This window comes from Mirounga angustirostris, unplaced genomic scaffold, assembly GCF_029215605.1.
Source record: "Mirounga angustirostris isolate CCGP_5_RB_7025 unplaced genomic scaffold, mMirAng1.0.hap1 SCAF_15, whole genome shotgun sequence".
NCBI lineage: Eukaryota > Metazoa > Chordata > Mammalia > Carnivora > Phocidae > Mirounga > Mirounga angustirostris.
The window spans coordinates 8248424-8270557 of NW_026991723.1; the positions used below are offsets into that span (position 1 = coordinate 8248424).

At 41.2% G+C, this 22134-nt stretch overlaps 1 protein-coding gene across 1 annotated transcript in view; it reads left to right on the forward strand.

Moving 5' to 3' along the window:
* The window catches only part of LOC123850225 (histone-arginine methyltransferase CARM1-like), a 178524-nt gene that overhangs the window by 64567 nt on the left and 91823 nt on the right, over positions 1-22134 (forward strand). Inside the window, exons 4-5 of the mRNA XM_064579862.1 lie at positions 8350-8456; positions 9341-9445. Coding sequence (XP_064435932.1) covers positions 8350-8456; positions 9341-9445 — 212 coding nt within the window. The remainder of the gene's footprint in view (positions 1-8349; positions 8457-9340; positions 9446-22134) is intronic.

Consider the following 22134-nt stretch of genomic DNA (forward strand, 5'->3'; position numbering starts at 1 on the left):
TTAGCTAAGGTGGGATGTGGTATCCAGTGCTCATTCTCTGCTGGGTGGGATATGGGATCGAGGGGTATGAACAAAGTATCAGGAGCTTTGAGCAGGGCCAGATCGTCTTAGGGAGGGTGGACAGGAACAGGAAGCTGGTGACGGTTACAGGGACAGGGACACAATGTGTTACAGGACCAGAAGTGTTGGCTCAGTTGCTCTGAAGTGATCTCTCACAACGGCACCCTTGGCTGGGAGCACAGCCTGAGTTGAGGCTAGCCCAAGCTCAAAGATTTCAGAAGCCAAGTAGGTTAATGTCCGTTTTCCATGGCTCACCTCCCTCCAGTTTGCCCCCTGGAGCACACAGATTTTCTCACTTCTCCTTGCCCTGTTCCCCCTTAGTCTATAATGTTTGTACTTCTCTCTTAGCAGTGGTCAGCTGTGGTTTGGCCTGTCTTTACTCTCCTTTCTTCTACTCACAGAAGCCCAATTTTCCTTTGGGTTTAGATAGGGTTGACTCAAGTCTGGCGTGGACCCCTGGCTGGAACAATTGATTCAAAAATGGGTCTTTAATTTAACAAGGTTCAGTGGAGCTCAGTCTGGGGCTTTTGTTGGAACATTTTGGGAAGACAGGATTTGCTGAGGTGGTAGCACTGTAGTTGTGGAGATGCTGGTGGTCATCTTGTCCTTCTGAGCATGAAGCCAAAACAGAGAAATACGGAGTAAGAAAGAGAGAAAGAGACAGAGATAGAAAGAGCAAGACAGAGACAGAGTTAAGAAATAGAGGAAGAGAGAGAGAGAGGATGTGTCTTAAAAATATCATTTGAGTATCCAGGCACAGCCATTCTTGAAAATAGAGTTTTAATCCTTGATTTTTCAGTTTTGTGAGCCATAATGTTTCTATTTCAGTTAAACCTAGATGAATTTCCACCACTTGCCAACAAAAGTTTTCACTGATGTCCTTGCTTTAGAATCTTTTCCTGCTCGGGCTCAGTTAATTATCCCTCCATCCAAGGCTGACCCCTGTTCCTTCTGCTTACTGGAAATCACACAGTCCTTAGGTCGTGGGCTTTCCCTGTTGTGGGTGGAGTGTCAGGGCCAGAAGCCTGGGATCCCACAGGGATGAGGGACTTGGCTCAACATTCAAACAAACGAACAAACTTCCCTCTACAACCTACCTTCTTCACAAATTGTGAAGCTCACTTTTTTACTAATGTTTAGGTCAGTGCTGATCATCTCAGTAAGTGTTTAATTGGTTTTTAAGATATGCATGAAGATTGCCTCTGAAATTTGACAAAATGTGTGACCCAATTGTTTTTGGATAAGACTCTTAACATTTAGAGATGTGACAAGTACACAAAATACTCCTCAGGAGCCCTCCCCAGTGCTTTGTACTAATGTTTCAGTAGGACAAAAGTAGTGTTAGGTAAGTGTTATATGGATTATGAATTAGAGGTTTGCTTGCAAATTGCAAGGCTTTGAAAGAAGAGCAAAGCCAAATAATACATTCAGTTTCTCAGAGTACATATGTCCTTTTGTTTTAAGAGAGGTTGATTTGGCAGTTGCTTTCATGGAATGCTGACAAGTTTGTTTTGTTTTGTTTTTTTCCCCAAAAGGAGACAGAAACACTATAAGGGAGAAATTAACTTCAAGTTTGGTGAAGCTGTCTATTTTTCTAGTTTTCTCATGTACACAATAGAAATATCCAGTGCCTCATAATAATGCTCTGTTGACCACTCAAACAGTCTACTTTATATCTAAGTCCTTTTGCTACTTTACTAAAAAAACCTGCTTGTATGAGACATAAAAAGGGCCATCCTTATGTTGAATTTTACTCAGTAGCAGAGTCCCCTGTATTCAGAGAGAAGACCAGCATTGCAGCTCTTGGCAGCATGTTCATGCTGCTCAAATGATGCCCTGATATGCAGTTCTGCTTCTCCAGCTCTGACCAGATAGGAGGAATCAATGCAGTGTGTCCTAAGTGATTGTAAGCCATTTCCATCCTGAGGGCGAAAACACCCAGACCATGAAGCTAGGGGAAGGAGAATTAAATGGGGGCAAATGGTCAGCACTGCTGTCTTCTCCTGACAACAGGAAAAGAAATTGCTTCCTTAGGTGCCCAGTAAAATGAGCTCAATTTGGCAAACTTGAGCTGATGGGCTAGAGAAAATTAAAATAGGCTGTATGTAAATTCATCAAGAGAGCCAAAAGCAGTTCTGCAACCATGTTTAGAGTTTGACATATTATTGTTGTTTTTTTTTTAATCCACACCATGATTATCATACTGTCAGTTGTGTGTTTTCTGGTATAATTTTGGGACATGTGGCCTGAACAGCTGATGCAGTCAGGCAGGTAGTACCCTTTCCTGCAGAGAAAGATGTTAGTATCTTGGTAAATAAACTGTATGGAAAGTACTACAGACAGTATCGCTTGTAAATAGCAGCTATTTAAGAGAAGCGAGCAAACAAAAACAGATCCCTTCAATCTGGTCCTTTTTGAAGCAACGACGATAAGGAAATGGTGCATCTCCATGGTCTATTGATCCACAAGTATAGTTGCATGCTAAAATGGAAAAGTAAGGGCTTGTTAAGAAGAAACTGAAATCAAGCTTGAGAATCAAAGGAAAGTAATTAGAATCATGGCGGTAGCATGGTTAGTATCTGTATAATAGAGAAAACTACATCTTTGTATTTGTGGTGAAAAATGACAAAACATGGCGGTTGAGGCCAGCATGTCTATAGTACCTGTTCCACCAGGCCAGCCTCTTCCCAAACAGTGTGGACAAGTGTGTCCTTTGAAAGGAGTTCCCATTTTACCCATAAGCCATGCTGTATCGGAGGGACTTGGCTTGTATTTGTCATTGAGGGCATGTCCCCATTCTTATACACTCTGCCCTTGGCTTCAGCTTCCAGGCTATACACCACAGGGACCTCTTTCTTCCACAACAGTGCTTCTGACCCCTATCTTCCCACCTTTTCTACCCTGAGTAGCTGAAAGAGCCAATATGCCAATGTGAACGTCCATTTAGACTTGATTATGTCCTAAAGCGGGCTTTTCTTTTCTCTTCTCTGGGAGCCAAGGATGGCTACTTTTAAACAGGTGGTGCCTGTAGATCGAAAGGCTTTTCCATCCAAAAAAATAATACATGTACTTTTTGCTAAAATGTTCTCCAAAGGCAAAGTTACCTGCTGGATTTAAAGACTCCTTCACTCTAATCAAAATTCCCTCCCCCTAGTTTGGAGAACAAGGAAGAGAAGGTGGCTTCTTCATGCTGCGTCTCATCTTGGATTCGCCACTGAACGTTGCCATAGATGGAATGTTTGTGTCTCCTCCAAAGTTCGTATTTTGAAACCTAATCCTATAGGTGGTGGTATTTGCAGGTAGGGCCTTTGGGATATGATTATAAAAGAGACCCCAGAGAGGTCCCTTGCCACTTCCATCATGTGAGGACATAGCCGGAAGCTAGCAGCCTGCAACCAAGAAAAGGGTTCTCGCCAGAACCAGACCATGCTGGCACCTTGATCTTGGACTTCCAGCCTCCAGACCTGTGAGGAATGGATTTCTATTGTTTATAAATCACCTGGTCTATCGTACTTTGTTAGAGCAGCCCGAATGGATTAAGACAGTGTCCTCCAGAGTCCTTTCTTCTGGAGACTGAGGGGAGGGAGAAATCAACAATTAAATTTCTTTTCCTTTTGAAAGTGCGTTTTTTAAAAAAAATCTTTATATATCCTATGGAAACACAGACATTTCCTTTATTTGCACACATTTATTTAACCATTAAAATAAAGGCAAGGGAGGCTTGCAAAGAGAACATTCTCCTAGGAGCCATTGTGACAGAAATCACCATAGGCAGGAGTTCACTGATTGCTGATTCCTGGACTTTCCTGGATTGGATGCTCCTTATTTCCTAAATCCCATAAATACGTCTTAAACTTGTCAAACAAGAGATTACGATAGAGTTGTGACTAAAGTGTCTATAATGTAAGAATATAATATTTTTTAATAGAAACATAGTAGAGCTGGTATATCCAATTAGTGTTTATTTTGGAAGGCTGTCTATATATTGGACGGATGCTGGTGTAACCTAAAACTCTGTTAGAACTTCTCTTTTACGTTTTCCTTTGGAGACCGTTGGTGAGTGACACAAGACTATCCATGTTAGTTGATAGTCATAATCTTGTTTGTTAACTAAAAACGATACTTTTCAACTTGTCACACATCCTGTTTACTAAATTAGGCACCCATGATATTTGGCTGTATTAAAGTCAGATGTCCCCCCAAGTATGGAGACTTGCAACTGTTGAGAATATTCAAAAGACTATTTGTTGGACAAATGAATTTACTGTAGGCTTTGAAAGCCCCAACAGCGTAGATGCCCAGGATTCGAAGAACTCACAGATGGGTGACACCACTGTTGGCGGTCTCTGAAAGCTCAGAGGGAATTGGAGAGGAGCCAAGAGACTAGAGCTGAGTCACTATTATCTAATACCTTCTGGGGTGTTTTAGTATGTCTGAGAAATTTTATTTTATTTTTTGGTGAGAACATTTCAGTTCTCTCAACAAATTTCAATTATACAGTCCATTGTTAGCAGCTATAGTCACCATGTTATATATTAGATCCTCAGATCTTACACTCCTTATAGCTGAACATTTATATCCCTTTACCAACCTCTCCCTGTTCTTTTCTGCCCACCCCGCCCCCAGCTCCAGGCAACCACTTTTCTACTCTATCTTTCTATGAATTTGACTTTTTAAAAGAAGATTCCACATACAAGTGATAACATACTCTATTTTTCTTCCCCTGTCTTATTTAATTTAATGCCACAAGTTTTATCCATGTTGTCCCAAATGGCAGAATATCCTTCTGTCTCATGGCTGAATAATATTTCATTGGGGGAAGTAGATAGATATGATATAATCTGTCATTTTTATATCACGTCTTTATCCATTCATCTGTTGATAGAGATTTAGGCTACTTCCATGTCTTAGCTATTATGAATAATGTTGCAATGCACATGGGAGTGCAGACATCTCTTTGAGATAATGATTTCACTTCCTTTGGATATATACCCAGAAGTGGGACTGCTAGATCATATGGTAGGTCTATTTTAATTTTTTGAGGAACGTCCATACTGTTTTCCACAGGGGCTGCACCAATTTACATTCCCACCAACAGTGCACGAGGATTCCCTTTTCTCCACATCCTCACTGACACGTGTTACCTTTTGTTGTTTTGATGACAGCCACACCAACAGGTGTGAGGTGATGTCTCATTGTGGTTTTGATCGCATTTACCTGATGATTAGTGATATGAAGCATCTTTCGTTATCTGTTGGCTATCTATGTTTTTGGGAAAATGTCTACTCAGTCCCTTAGCCTATTTTTTAAATCAGATTGATTCTTTTTTTCTGCTGTGAGTTGTGTGAGTTCTTTATATATTTTGGATATTAGTCCCTTATCAAATATGTGATTTGCAAATATTTTCTCCCATTTAATAGTTGCCTTTTTGTTTTGTTGATGGTTTCCTTTTCTGTGCAGAAGCTTTTTAGTTTGATATATTCCCACTTATTTATTTTTCCTTTTGTTGCCTTTGCTTTTGGTGTCAAATTCAAAAAATCATTGCCAAGACCAATGCTGAGGTGTTTATCCCTGTTTTCTTCTAGAAGTTTTACGGCTTTAGATCTTATGTTCAACTATTTAATCCGTTTTGAGTTGATTATTGTGTATGTTGTAAGATAGAGTTCCAGTTACATTGTTCTGTATGTGAATATCCAGTTTTCCCAGCATCATTTATTAAAAAGACTATCCTTTCCCCATCATATATTCTTGGCTTCTTTGTTGTAAATTGATTGAGTATATAAGCATGAGGCTCTCTATTCTCTTCCATTAATCTTTGTGTCTGTTTTTAGGACAATACTATGCTGGTTTAATTACTGCAGCTTTGCAGTGTAGTTTGAAATCAGAAAGTGTGATGCCTCCAGCTTTGTTCTTCTTTCTCAAGATTTCTTTGGCTGTTAGGGGTTTTACAGTTCCATACAAACTTCAGGATTGTTTTTCTTTTTCTGTGAAAAATGCCATTGGAATTTTGATAGGGATGGCATTAAAACTGTAGATTGCTTTGGGCATATGGGCAGTTTAACAACATTAATTCTTCTAATCCATGAACACAGGATATATTTACACTTATTTGTCCCATCCTCAATTTTTTTCCATCAATGTCTTACAGTTTTTAGAATACGGATAACTGGTATCACCTCCTTGATTCAGTTTATTCCTAAGTATTTTGGTTTTTTTGATGCAATTTTAAATGGGATTGCTTTCCTAATTTCTCTTTCTAGTAGTTCATTGTTGGTGTTTTGAAACACAACTGATTTTTGTATATTGATATTGTATCTTGCAACTCTATTGAATTTGTTGGTTTTAACAGTTTTTTGGTGGAGTCCTTTGGGGTTTCTATATATAATATGTTGTCTGCAAATAGAGACAGTTTTGCTTCTTCCTTTCCAAGTTGGATGCCTTCTGTTTCTTTTTATTGCCTGATTGCTCTGAGTAGGACTTCCAATACTGTGTTGAATAGGAATGGTGAGAGTGGGCACCCTTGTCTCATTTCTGGTCTTAGAGGAAAAGCTTTCAGCGTTTTACTGTTGAGTATGATGTCAGCTGCAGGATTGTCATGTATGGCCTTTGCCATGTTGAGGTGTGTTCCCTTTCTACCAAGTTTGTTGCAAGTTTTTATCTAACAAAGTTTTCAAACATTTTAAAGTTTTAAAATATTATCCAATATCATTTAAAGGGAATAAAATGCAAATATAGAAAATTATAGTTCTATAGGGTTGGTACTTTTGACCCCCAGTAGAACTTGATAAGCAAATAAGCATGTCCAAAATTTGAAGGAACATAGTTAAAAACCTTGTTGAAATTAAGATCTACTAAGGCTCTGATGTTGCCTCTGAGAACAAATAGGAGAAACAGGAACAAAAGGACATTGTAGTTAGTGGGCTTTGTAGCTTTAAGTGTGGATGAGAGATTCTATATGAAAAGTATTGACAGTAGAGTATGATACTATTATTATAAATAATGTAGAGATAGATAAAAACACAACGAAGAAAAATTCTTGGGAGATTTTATCCCAAAATACTCTTAGTGGTTATATCTAGCAGTCATTTTTTGTTCCTGGCTTTCTTTTCTGAGTTTTAAAATTTCCTATGATTAAATTATTTACTTTTTTTTTTTTTGATTGATTGACTTAACAGGTGTGGGATGAGGGTTCAACATCCATAGTCTAAAAAATCTTTTCAGGTGATTCTGATCAAGTGTGGAGGCCCACCATGCCTTTGGGTGTTCCAGAACATAGCAATGAGAAAAGGCTGGTTGAGCTGAATCTTGGGGGATGAATAGGAATTTGATGTCAAAAGTGAATTTAAAGAGAAGAGCTGGGGGGTTTCAAGTCAAGAAGCCAGGCCAGGGCCAAGTTGATGTGGGAATTCATAAGTACTTCCACATGGCGGAAGCATGGAGGATGTAGGGCACAAGGAGAAGGTGTATAAGGTAGTATGCGAGGGCCGACAAAGCATGAGGGACTGGAGCTCATGGTGAACTGAGAGTGTGTGGCCATCAGGAATCCAGCACAGGCTATAAGGGAGAGACTTGGGCACATCACCAGAGGTGCCGAGGGAGAAGGCCACGGGTGATGAGGACTACTGGGCAAGGATGTAAGAGACAATTCTAAGGCAGAAGTCACAAAACTTGACCGCTGTGTATGCTGTGTTATCTCGAAGTAATAACACTTCTGGGATTTTTTGAGCCGTCATGTATGTATTTCTTTTCCTCAAATAATAGAAAGCATTTCCTTGTATTCACATCTCTTTGGTTATTTTACTTCTTCTCTCTACGCCTGGAGAATACTAAATGTGAAAAAAAAAAAAAAAACCCTGTCGTGACAATAGAATGAGATTTTTATATATATAGAAATATGTATATCTATTCATTGTATGTATATTTTGTATTCACATATATATATTTTTTCCTTATCATCAGCAATCACCTTCCCCAGAGCACATACTGAGAATAAGCCTGTAAGCTCTGTGAGCACAGGACCGGGAGAAGTCCCTGAGCCCAGTCTCCGCGTGTCCCATTATGCTGTGTCACATGACACTGGTGAATGCAACTATGGCTGACAAGTGTAAGGAAGGCTGTCACATCTCAGAGTGGTGCCCATTTCCACCTTGCCATTCCTTATCCTGTGTGTGTCTGGGGATGAACTTGCCCTTTGACTCTTCCAGTATTTTCTCAGAATTGTGTAAAAGTGCAGCGGTCAGTTCTGTGGTTCCCTCAGTGTAGAAACGGGTCTGCCTTTTATCCTTGCAGATCTCAGCTCATTTTCAAATACCTTGAAAAGATGCCGGAATGAGAAAAAGGAATCCTCAGTGTTCAGCCAGCGGACAGAAGAGGCTTCTGCTGTGCAGTACTTCCAGGTCAGGAAAGTTGCCCCCGGGCAGAAAGAAGCTGTTTCCAGGTGACGCAGGCCTGCGAACACTCCTGTGGACACACCTGGGCAGGCCGGTGGGCGGAGAGGAGGCAGTGGGCGTGGCCCTGCAGCTTCCCACCGTGCGGTCCCCTGAGCGCAGCTGCAGCAGCCCCTGGCTTGGGATCCTCATACCATCACTTCTCAACTTGTCAGGACTTGGGGGCAAGTGGCCGTATCTCTCTGAGCCTCAGTTTTGTCATCTGGGGAATGAAATTCGTCTGATTTTTATAATGATTTAATTTGATTAGAGGATGTATGTGAATCATTTAGCATGGTGCCCGTAACATAGCAAACTCTACTAAAGGGGGGCAGTTACAATGCTGATATTTGTGACCCAGTGTTCATGGATTTGTACGCACCATGTCACCCAGCTGGCTTGCCTGATCAGGATTGCCATCGCCACTACCTTCTGCCCCACTCCTGCCCTCACTCAGCATTTCTGTCCAAGTCCCGTTTTTCTCTCCTGGCTCAGGAGACTCATTAGGGATGTCCCTTTTGGCTCTGGCCTCTTTCTCTCTCTTACCCCTGTTAGTCTTGATCTGTGTTCTCTTATAACCTCTGCTTTGAGAAGGGACCCTGGGCACCTCTTTGGCCAGTATCTAGGCCTGAATCTATTGCATGGAGCAGCCTTCAGAAGTCTGGAGTCGACTTACAGTTCTAGACCTTAGAAATGAGGCGAATGTGGACAGGTCACTGCATCTTTCAGAGCCTCGGCTAGCCTGCACATTAGGCTCAGCCTGCCTTGACCAAGGTGACTGTAAGAACCAGATGCTCATGAAGGTGATGCCTTGTGGGTTGTTGACTCTCCCTATCCTTCTCTTTTCCTTACAGTTTTATGGCTGCATTTCCCAGCAGCAGAACATGATGCAGGATTTTGTGAGGACAGCCACTTACCACAGAGCCATCCTCCAGAACCACATTGACTTTAGAGACAAGGTAATGCTGGCAGCATGTTATTGATCTCAAACCATTTTAAGAAGCCTTGTCAAAAACTAGAATCCAGATTAAGCTTTGATATAATTACGATATGACCCAGCAATTCCACTCCTGATTATATACACCAAAGAATTGAAAAGAGGTATTCAGACCACTATTTGCACACAAATGTTTATAGCAGCACTATTCATGATAGCCAGAAAGTGGAGAGAACACAAAATGCCCGTCAACTGATGAATGGATAAACGAAATGTGGTCTATCCATACAATGGAATATTGTGGGTGTCATTCATGTTTATCTGATCCATAAAAATAATGCAGTGCTGGTACATGGATGGACCTCAAAAATGTGCCAAGTAAAAGAAGTTACAAAAGCTCATGCGTATGATTCCACTTACCTGAAACATCCCGAATAGGCAAATCCGTAGAAAGGAAGCAGACCCGTGGTGGCCAGGGCCAGGGGGAGGGAGAAGTGGGGAGTGGCGCTTCATGGGTGCAGGGTTTCCTTTTGGGGTGATAGAAATGTCTTGCAATTTGATACAGATAACAGTTACATGACCTAGTGAACGTGCCAAATGACACTGAATTTTATAATGTAAAATGAGTAACGGTTAATTTTACGTTATGTGAATTCTGCCTCAATGGAGAAATTAAGCTTTGAGTGCCAGGAACGCAAGAGACTGAATGCACCAGGTCTTGGAGTACTGAATGGGTTAGGACCTCTATTGCTACATAATGAATAGCTCTTACTGAGTCTCTTCGCTTCAGTTTTTTTCATAGACTCCACAAGTGCCTGCACTGATTTCCTTCACAGATGGATCTGAATGATAAATGACTGCTAACACATTATACAAGTGTTGCCCATTACTCTCCTACCTGTTAAATAGCCAGTGTTCAAAATACCACGTGGCCCCTCTCAGAGACGTGAGGACTGGTCAGTGGAATCAGCAGTCCTGGGATTTAGTTTTTATGTTTTCTCCCAAACGAGCTGTGTGATCTTAGGCAAAGCACTAAACCTCTCTGAATCTCACAGTCTCTTCTACTGTCATAGCAATTGTAGACCATGGCCTTTGATACTTGTAGCACTAATTCCCTTGGAAGGGTATGGTGTAACAGTGAAATAATGATGCTAAAGAGTCGTGGCTCCCTGTGTCCACACCCATTTGCAAAGTCTTAATAGCTTCTCTCTCATCAAGAGATAGTCTAATTTTTTTACCTTTATCTCTGTGCTGTTCTTGTGATATGCTTTCACCAAAACACTGTGACAGAGATTAACATTGTATGGATTTCAGAGCCGAGGGCTTAAGGGGCCTTGTGGCTCCAGACCTCACCCTCTTGGAACCCTGAGATTACCATACCATGAAGAAGCCCAGTCTAGCCTATTAGAGGTTGAAAGTTCGCTTAAAGAGAACTAGTTGAGACATGCCAGTCAAAGGCTAGCACCACCTGCTACTCCTATGCGTGGGGCCATCTTGGACCGCCAGTCCAGCCACCCCTCCAGCTGAATGCAGAAACATGAATGTATGTAGGCAAGACCAGCAGAGAAGCTGCCCAGCCCTCTCGTGGAAGTGAGAGAAATTATAAATTGTTTCCAGGTTCAGCCACTAAATTTCGATGTGGCTTGTTATGCCTCAGTAGTTAATTAAAAGAGAGAGAAATGCATGAAAAAGTAGTGATAAATGGTCACCCAGCTAGAAGATGATTTGCTGCTGGCTTTCTTTCCTCTGTCATCCCCATTCTGCTCTTGAGCCCATCAGAGGTGGTGTGGTTTTTTTTGTTTGTTTGTTTGTTTTTGGGGGGTTTTTTGTTACTGTATTGTTCAGTTCCATAATTTCGACCTGACTCTTGTTTATGCCATTTGTTTCTTGCCTGAGACTTTCTCTTTTACCCATTGGTTTCTGCAGTGTTCATGATTGCTGATTGGAGATTTTTATCATAGTTTTGTCAGATAAATCTAACGTCTGTGTTATTGCTGTGTTAACTTTAGTTAATTGTCTTTTCCAAGGGAATTGAAATTTTCCTGATTCTTCATATGGCAAGGAATTTTGGATTGTATTCTGTACATTTTGACTATTATGTTCTGAGATTCTGGGTCTTTTTTAAAGCCTAGGGAGAATGTTGATATTTTTGTTGTAGTTTTCATTCAACTTGGTTAGGTTCCGGCTGCAAGTTCCATGCCCCTGGGTGGGCTTCCAAGAGCTCTGGTTCTTATGTCAGCTCAGTTTTTCAAAGCCTTTGGCAGCACTATTTGGATCTGCATGTGTGTGTCACCCAGTGCTCAGTCTGGAACCTAGGCAGAGTTCTCAAAGGACTGATATGCAAATTAAGATCAGATTCATGCATGTACAGAAACACAGTGAGCCCAGGAATTTATTTAAAAAAAAGAAAACTTTATGGAGTTGCTTTGCCAAGCTCCTTCCTCTCCATGATTTCCCTGGTACCTTCTAATTCCCTGGGACCACTTGTCAGTCTCTGGCCACAAAGTTCACACTGTCATGCACTTCCGTGACTTCGCCTACATTGGCCAACCAGAGAGAGGACAAAGAAAGGAAAAAGGCAGCGGGGGATGGTCTCAGCCTTTGGAAATGACAGCGCCACTGAATGCAGAGGTGGGTTCCCCTCCCTCGTAGTTTTGGCTCCTATAGACGGATGCTGTCACTGCCATTAGATCACTGGGGTCTGGAGCACAGAAGAGAAGAAAGGGGACACCCAGTGCTCCATTCAATACGTGCCCTCTTTAATACCCATCACCAGGCTAACCCATCTCCCCGTTCCCTCCCCTCTAGAACCCTCAGTTTGTTTCTCAGAGTCCATAGTCTCTCATGGTTTGTCTCCCCCTCCGATTTCCCCCTCTTCATTTTTCCCTTCCTACTATCTTCTTTTTTTTTTTTTAACATATAATGTATTATTTGTTTCAGAGGTACAGGTCTGTGATTCAACAGTCTTACACAATTCACAGCACTCACCATAGCACATACCCTCCCAAATGTCTATGACCCAGCCACCCCATGCCTCCCACCCCCCACCACTCCAGCAACCCTCAGTTTGTTTCCTGAGATTAAGAATTCCTCATATCAGTGAGATCATATGATACATGTCTTTCTCTGATTGACTTATTTCACTCAGCATAACACCCTCCAGTTCCATCCACGTCATTGCAAATGGCAAGATTTCATTCCTTTTGATGGCTGCATAATATTCCATTGTATATATATACCACATCTTCTTTATCCATTCATCTGTCGATGGACATCTTGGCTATTTCCATAGTTTGGCTATTGTGGACATTGCTGCTATAAACACTGGGGAGCACATACCCCTTTGGATCACTACATTTGTATCTTTGGGGTAAATATCCAGTAGTGCAATTGCTGGGTTGTATGGTAGCTCTATTTGCAACTTTTTGAGGAACCTCCATACTGTTCTCCAGAGTGGCTGCACCAGCTTGCATTGCCACCAACAGTGTAGGAGGGTTCCCCTTTCTCCACATCCCCACCAACATCTGTCATTTCCTGAGTTATTAATTTTAGCCATTCTGACTGGTGTGAGGTGGTATCTCATTGAAGTTTTGATTTGGATTTCCCTGATGCTGAGCGATGTTGAGCACTTTTTCATGTGTCTGTTAGCCATTTGGATGTCTTTGGAAAAATGTTCATGTCTTCTGCCCATTTCTCGATTGGATCATTTGTTCTTTGGGTGTTGAGCTTGATAAGTTCTTTATAGATTTTAGATACTAGCCCTTTATTTGATATGTCATTTGCAAATATCTTCTCCCATTCTGTCGGTTGTCTTTTGGTTTTGTGGACTGTTTCTTTTGTTGTGCAAAAAGAACAACAAAATCTTATCTTGATGAGGTCCCAATAGTTCATTTTTGCTCTTCCTTCCCTTGCCTTTGGTGATGTTTCTAGGAAGAAGTTGCTGCGGCTGAGGTCGAAGAGATTGCTGCCTGTGTTCTCCTTCAGGATTTTGATGGACTCCTGTCTCACATTGAGGTCTTTCAACCCTTTTGAGTCTATTTTTGTGTATGGTGTAAGGAAATGGTCCAGTTTCATTCTTCTGCATGTGGCTGTCCAATTTTCCCAGCACCATTTGTTGAAGAGACTGTCTTTTTTCCATTGGACATTCTTTACTGCTTTGTCGAAGATGAGTTGACCATAGAATTGAGGGTCCATTTCTGGGCTCTCTGTTCTGTTCCATTGATCTATGTGTCTGTTTTTGTGCCAGTACCATACTGTCTTGATGATCACAGCTTTGTAATAGAGCTTGAAGTCCGGAATTGTGATGCCACCAGCTTTGCTTTTCTTTTTGAACATCCCTCTGGCTATTCGGGGTCTTTTCTGGTTCCATACAAATTTTAGGATTATTTGTTCCATTTCTTTGAAAAAAGTGGATGGTATTTTGATAGGGATTGCATTAAATGTGTAGATTGCTCTAGGTAGCATTGACATCTTCACGATATTTGTTCTTCCAATCCATGAGCATGGAAGGTTTTTCCATTTCTTTGTGTCTTTCATGAGTATTTTATAGTTTTCTGAGTACAGATTCTTTGCGCCTTTGGTTAGATTTATTCCTAGGTATCTTATGGTTTGGGGTGCAATTGTAAATGGGATCGACTCCTTAATTTCTCTTTCTTCTGTCTTGTTGGTGTATAGGAATGCCACTGATTTCTGTGCATTGATTTTATATCCTGCCACTTTACTGAATTCCTATATGAGTTCTAGCAGTTTTGGGGTGGAGTCTTTTGGGTTTTCCATATAAAGTATCATATCATCTGCAAAGAGTGAGAGTTTGACTTCTTCTTTGCCGATTCAGATGCCTTTGATTTCTTTTCGTTGTCTGATTGCTGTGGCTAGGACTTCTAGTACTATGTTGAATAGCAGTGGTGATAGTGGACATCTCTGCATCCCTACCGTGTTCCTGACTTAGGGGGAAAGCTCTCAGTTTTTCCCCACTGAGAATGATATTCGCTGTGGGTTTTTCATAGATGGCTTTTATGATATTGAGGCATGTACCCTCTATCCCTATACTCTGAAGAGTTTTGATCAAGAAAGGATGCTGTACTTTGTCAAATGCTTTTTCTGCATCTATTGAGAGGATCATATGGTTCTTGTTCTTTCTTTTGTTAGTGTATTGTATCACGTTGATTGATTTGCAGATGTTGAACCAACCTTGCAGCCCAGGGATAAATCCCACTTGGTCGTGGCGAATAATCCTTTTAGTGTACTGTTGGATCCTATTGGCTATGGCTAGTATTTTGGTGAGAATTTTTGCATCTGTGTTCATCAGGGATATGGGTCTGTAATTCTCCTTTTTGAAGGGGTCTTTGTCTGGCTTGGGGATCAAGGTAATGGTGGCCTCATAAAACGAGTTTGGAAGTTTTCCTTCCATTTCTATTTTTTTGGAACAGTTTCAGAAGAATAGGTTTTAATTCTTCTTTAAATGTTTAGTAGAATTCCCCTGGGAAGCCATCTGGCCCTGGGATCTTCTTTGTTGGGAGATTTTTGATGACTGCTTCAATTTCCTTAGTGGTTATAGGTTGTCCAGGTTTTCTATTTCTTCGCGGGTCAGTTTTGGTACTTTATGCATCTCTAGGAATGCATCCATGTCTTCCAGATTATCTAATTTGCTGGCATATAGTTGCTCATAATATGTTCTTATAGTTGTTTGTATTTCTTTGGTGTTGGTTGTGATCTCTCCTCTTTCATTCATGATTTTATTTATTTGGGTCATTTCTCTTTTCTTTTTGCTAAGTCTGGCCAGGGGTTTATCAATCTCGTTAATTCAAAGAACCAGCTCCTAGTTTTGTTGATCTGTCCCACTGTTCTTTTGGTTTCTATGTCATTGATTTCTGCTCTGATCTTTATTATTTCTCTTCTCCTGCTGGGTTTAGGCTTTATTTGCTGTTCTTTCTCCAGCTCCTTTAGGTATAGGGTTAGGTTTTGTATTTGAGACCTTTCTTGTTTCTTGAGAAAGCCTTGTAATGCTATATACTTTCCTCTTAGGACAGCCTTTGCTGCACCCCAGAGATTTTGAACAGCCGTGTTTTCATTTTCATCTGTTTCCATGAATTTCTTAAATTCTTCTTTAATTTCCTGGTTGACCCATTCATTCTTCAGTAGGATGCTCTTTAGCCTCCATGTATTTGAGTTCTTTCTGACTTTCCTCTTGTGATTGAGTTCTAGTTTCAAAGCACTGTGGTCCGAAAATAGGCAGGGAATGATCCCAGTCTTTTGGTACCAGTTGAGACCTGATTTGTGACCCAGGATGTGATCTGTTCTGGAGAATGTTCCATGGGCACTAGGGAAGAATGTGTATTCCGTTGCTTTGGGATGGAATGTTCTGAATATATCTGTGAAGTCCATTTGGTCCAGTGTGCCATTTAAAGTCTTTATTTCCTTGTTGATCTTTTGCTTAGATGATCTGTCCATTTCAGTGAGGGGGGTGTTAAAGTCCCCTACTATTATTGTATTGTTGTCGATGTGTTTCTTTGCTTTTTTTATTAATTGGCTGATCTAATTGGCTACTCCCATGTTAGGGGCATAGGTATTTACAATTGTTAGATCTTCTTGTTGGATAGACCCTTTAAGTAAGATATAGTGTCCTTCCTCATCTCTTATTATAGTCTTCGGTTTAAAATCTAATTTGTCTGATATAAGGATTGCCACCCTAGCAATCCAATGGTTTTCCTCCCATGTCTTGTATTATGTCTTGAGGTGCCCAGGACCCTTGCCTTGTCAGTGGGGCCTGCCTGGTTAATAGATAGGAGGGAACATTCCTAATGAGAAGAACCTTATTATGGCAGGTGGATAGGATTAGGATAGAGGGGAAATGCTTGTTTCTTTTGACACTTCAGCTGGTATTCAAGATTGTGGGTAAGTAGTCTTATTGACCAAAGGTAGGCATTTTTTGCTAATTTAAAAAAAAACAACCTCCAAAATATTGATCTATTCTTCATGGTTTGAATGTGTTTTCTGGAGGTAATACTTTTGTTGAGGGAAACTTCTCTCTCTCTAAAGTTGCTTTGTTTTAATCTGTAATCTATTTTCTATTATTTATAATCTGTTCTCTGTATTTCTATAATTTGTTTTTAATTCTGGGGTTATAGCTTCTAAAGACTGCTTCCCAAACTACCAATCATATGAATAATTTGCATTATAAGCTTTCACAGAATTTCACGTGGATTATGTCACTTGACCATTTCATCTGTGTATCTTTTCATCTATAAAAACGAAGATATTGGACTGGATCATCTTTAAGGTCACTCATAGCTGTAACCTCATTTGATTTTGCAAAATATCCTTTTCCTGACAGCCTGAAAGGGGTTTGTCTGCCAATGAAATAAAATAGACTTCTATCTGTTGGGGTTTATGAAGGTGATAATTAATCACATGGTTGATAATTAATTATATCTCCCTCCCCCTCTGAGTTCTGAACCAATTTAGAAATAGACACAGATGTCAGGTAAAAATAATAGCAGCTTTATGGTTGTTAATGCTCATTGGAGAACAGGGCTTGGACGTGTGGCCAAATAAGCCTTCCTATTTCTTTCCCCCACAGACTGAATTTTTCCACCCATTTGTATGCTGAACAACTAGTCTCCCTGGATAAGCTTAGAGCCTGCCTGGCAAGCTCCTATATATAGGGAACTGAAGAGCACGTGCTTGAGCAGGGGGTGAGCAGGCTGGCCCCTTCCAAGCTCCAGGCTGTGCATGCTCAGAACTATTTCCCAGTGTTAGCAGGGATATGGGTCACTCCTACTATGAAGGAAAAAGAGAAGGTCAGTACACTTTTTACAGTACTGACCTCTCCTGGTAGTAAATATCCCCTCCCCTCTGAAAACTGAGATAGCTAACTATCCCAGTTTTAATGTCTGAAGAATCCCCTCATTCCTAGACAGTCTAGAATGGTTGCTCACCACAACTCTGAATCTACCAAATCCCCCACAGATCCAAAATTTTTTTTAGTTCTTTTTTTGTTTGCTTTATCATTCTGAAGACCAGTCTGGAATAATCCCTCTGAGTCCATGGAGGATGCTTCCTTTTCATTAAACCCTTGTATTCTTTCTTGGTGAAATTAATTCTCTAAGAAGGGCATGGGTTTAGGATGATCAATCCAATGGCTATTATTTATTGAGAAACATAGTATATGCAAGCACCATGCCAAGAGCTTTCCATATACTGTTTCTGTCTTGGTTCAGGCTGCTATAGCAAACTATGATAGACTGGGTGGTTTAAACAACACGCATTTGTTTCTTGTAGTTCTGGAGGCTAGGAAGTCCCAAGACCAGTGTGTCAGCAGAGTCGGGGTCTGGTGAGGACTCATTTCCTGGCTTATAGATAGTGGCTTTCCTGTTATATTCTCACACGGCCCAGAAGGAGAGGAAGCAAGTTCTTTCATGTCTCTTCTTACAAGGGCACTAATCCCCATCATGAGGGCTCTGCACTTGTGACCTCATTATTTCCCAAAGGCCCATCTTCAAATACCATCACATTGAACTTTACAAAATGGCGGAGGAGTAGGAGACCTTAGTTTTGTCTGGTCCCAGAAATTCAGCTAGATAGCTATCAAATCATTCTGAACACCTGTGAACTCAACCAGAGATCTAAGAGAAGAATTGCTGCAATTCTGCAAATCGAGCAACTTCTGCAAGGTAGGAGGTGTGGAGAAGTGAAAACAAGGCAATATATCAGGAAGATAAACTGTGGGGGAAGAGAGCCTCCATAAGCCGGGTACTGGAAAGTGATATAGCAGCAGAGTGCAAAATCGGAACTTTTAGTAGTCTCCTCCAGTGAGGAACATCCCTGCCTGAAAGGAACTCAGGTGGTGAAGTGGGGCAGAATCCTAGATGGGACAGTGTGGCCTCAGGATCCCTGGAGTCACAGGAAGACAGGGGTGCCTGAATGCGGCACAGTTGTCAGGCATCAGAGCAGGGAAGCTGGCTGCAATCAGTGAGCCCAGTCAGCTCAGGGTTGCCATAAACCCAGAACCCTGGCATGGTTGGGCGACCACTCTCAATCAGGGGCCCAACAAGCAGCAGAAGTGGCAAGAACCCCCTTCCTCCCCCCGGGTGGAGCAGTGCGGGTACACGCTGCAGGAGTCTACAGAGTTTGGAGATCGAAGTGGGGGTCATGTGCCCAAGATAGAAATGCTCAGTCACAGGCCAGGTGAACACAAAGTGCAGAGGGAGACCAGGGGGACAGGACTGATTGACTGCTTTGCTCTGAGGGCACACTAAGGAGTGGGGCCCTGAGCTTCAGGCTCCCGGGCTGGAGATCAGGGCGCTGCCATTTTTATCTCCATTTTCCAAAGTGGCACGGAAAGACTTCAGGAAATGAAGGCCACAAAGAGCAATCCGGAGCTGCTTATTCAGCCTGGCCCCCTGGCAAGGGCAGTCCAATTCTGCCTGGGGCAATGACACCTGAGAATCAGCGCAACAGGCCCTTCCCCCAGGATATCAGCAAGAACATTGGCTAAGACCAAGTTTACCAGTCACACAGAACTACTAAACTACAACACTAGGGGAAAATAGTATATAGATTTCATGGTTTTTTTCTTCATGATTCTTTACTCTTTCAATTTTAATTTTCTTCTCTTTCCTTTTCAACCAATTTCTTATTTTATCAACTCTTTTTTCAGTCTTTTTTAATTTTTATTTTTACAGTTATATCCTATTCTTCCACTGTATTTAATTTTATTTTTGTGTATATATATATACACATATATATATATATCCCCTCCCCTCTGAGGGCAGTGCAGTGCTTCCTGAGAGGTCACAGTTCCCAGGCATCAGAGCAGGGAAGCCTGCTGCAACCATTGAAGTTGAAGCAGCAAGCAAAAATCTCCCAACAAACAGTCCAGGGCCAGATGGCTTCCCAGGGGAATTCTACCAAACATTTAAAGAAGAATTAGTACCTATTCTTCTGAAGCTGTTTCAAAAAAGAGAAATGGAAGGAAATCTTCCAAACCCGTTCTATGAGGCCAGCATTACCTTGATCCTAAAACCAGACAAAGACCCCACCAAAAAGGAGAATTACAGACCAATATCCCTGATGAACATGGATGCAAAAATTCTCACCAAGATACTAGCCAGTAGGATCCAACAGTACATTAAAAGGATTATTCACCATGACCAAGTGGGATTCATTCCTGGGCTACAAGGTTGGTTCAACATCTACAAATCAATCAATGTGATACACTACGTTAATAAAAGAAAGGACAATAACCATATGATCCTCTCACTAAATGCAGAAAAAGCGTTTGACAAAGCACAGCATCCTTTCTTGATTAAAACTCTTCACAGTGTAGAGATAGAGGGAATATACCCCAATATCATAAAAGGCATATGCAAAAAACCCACAGGGAATATCATTCTCGGTGGGGAAAACTGAGAGCTTTTCACCTTAACTAAGGTCAGGAACACGACAGGGATGTCCACTATCACCACTGTTCTTCAACGTAGTATTAGAAGTCCTAGCCTTAGCAATCAGACAACAACAACAAAAAATAAAAGGCATCTGAATCAGCAAAGAATTAAACTGTCACTCTTTGCAGGTGACATGATGCTCTACATGGAAAACCGAAAAGGCTCCACCCCAAAATTGCTAGAACTCATACAGGAATTCAACAAAATGGCAGGTATAAAATCAATGCACAGAAATCAGTTGCATTTCTGTACACTAACAATGGGACAGAAAAAAGAGAAATTAAGGAGTCAGTCCCATTTACAATTGCACCCCAAACTGTAAGATACTTAGTAATAAACCAAAGAGGCAAAGGATCTGTACTCAGAAAACTATAGAACTCATGAAAGAAACTGAGGAAGACACAAAGAAATGGAAAAATGTTCCCCGCTCATGGATTGGAAAAACAAATATTGTTAAAATGTCTGTGCTACCTAGAGCAATCTATACATTCAGTGCAATCCCTATCAAACTACCATCAACTTTTTTTTTTAAAGATTTTTATTTATTTGAGAGAGAAAGAATGAGAGACAGACAGTGTGAGAGGGAAGAGGATCAGAGGGAGAAGCAGACTCCCTACTGAGCAGGGAGCGTGATGCGGGACTCGATCCTGGGACTCCAGGATCATGACCTGAGCTGAAGGCAGTCACTTAACCAACTGAGCCACCCAGGCGCCCCCAAACTACCATCAACTTTTTTCACAGAGCTGGAACAAATAATCCTAAAATTTATATGGAACCAGGAAAGACCCCGAATAGCCAAAGGAATGTTGAAAAAGAAAACCAAAGCTGGTGGCATCACAATTCTGGACTTCGAACTCTATTACAAAGCTGTGATTATCAAGACAGTATGGTACTGGCACAAAAACAGACCCATCGATCAATGGAACAGAATAGAGAGCCCAGAAATGGACCCTCAACTCTGTGGTCAACTCATCGTTGACAAAGCAAGAGGGAAGATCCAATGGAAAAAAGACAACAAATAGTGCTGGGAAAATTGGACAGCCACATGCAGAAGAATGAACTGGACCATTTCCTTACACCATACACAAAAATAGACTCAAAATGCATGAAGGGCATAAATGTGAGACTGGAATCCATCAAAATCCTAAAGGAGAACACAGGCAGTAACCTCTTCGACCTCGGCTGCAGCAACTTCTTCCTAGAAACATCGCCAAAGGCAAGGGAAGCAAGGGCAAAAATGAACTATTGGGACCTTATCAAGATAAAAACTTTCGCACAGCAGAAGAAACAGTCAACAAAACCAAAAGACAACCGACAGGATGGGAGAAGATATTTGCAAATGCCTTATCAGATAAAGGGCTAGTATCCAAAATCTATAAAGAACTTATCAAACTCAACACCCAAAGAACAAATAATCCAATCAAGAAATGGGCAGAAGACATGAACAGACATTTCTGCAAAGAAGGCATACAAATGGCCAACGGACACATGAAAAAATGCTCCATATCATTTGGCCTCAGGAAAATACAAATCAAAACCACAATGAGAAACCACCTCACACTAGTCAGAATGGCTAAAATTAACAAGTCAGGAAACCACAGATGTTCACAAGGATGCAGAAAAAGGGGAATTTTCCTACACTGTTGGTGGGAATGGAAGCTGGTGCTGCCACTCTGGAAAACAGTATAGAGGTTCCTCAAAAGGTTGAAAATAGAGCTACCGTATGACCTAGTAATTGCACCACGAGGTATTTACCCTAACAATACAAATGTAGTGATCTGAAGGGGCACCTGCACCCCAGTGTTTATAGCAGCAATGTCCACAATAGCCAAACTATGGAAAGAGCCCAGATGTCCATTGACAGATGAGTGGATAAGGAAGATGTGGCATATATATATATACAATGGAATATTACTTAGCCATCAAAAAATGAAATCTTGCCATTTGCAATGACATGGATGGAGTAGAGGGTATTATGCTAAGCGAAATAAGTCAGTCTGAGAAAGATAGTTATGATTTCACTTATACGTGGAATTTAAGAAACAAAACAGAGGATCATAGATGAAGGGAGGGAAAAATAAAATAAGATGAAAAGAGAGAGGGAGACAAACCATAAGAGACTCTTAACTTTAGGAAACAAACTTAGGGTTGCTGGAAGGGAGGTGAGTGCGGGATGGGGTAACTGGGTGATAGACATTAAGGAGGGCACGTAATGTAATGAGCACTGGGTGTTATGTGAGACTGGTGAATCACTGAACTCTACCTC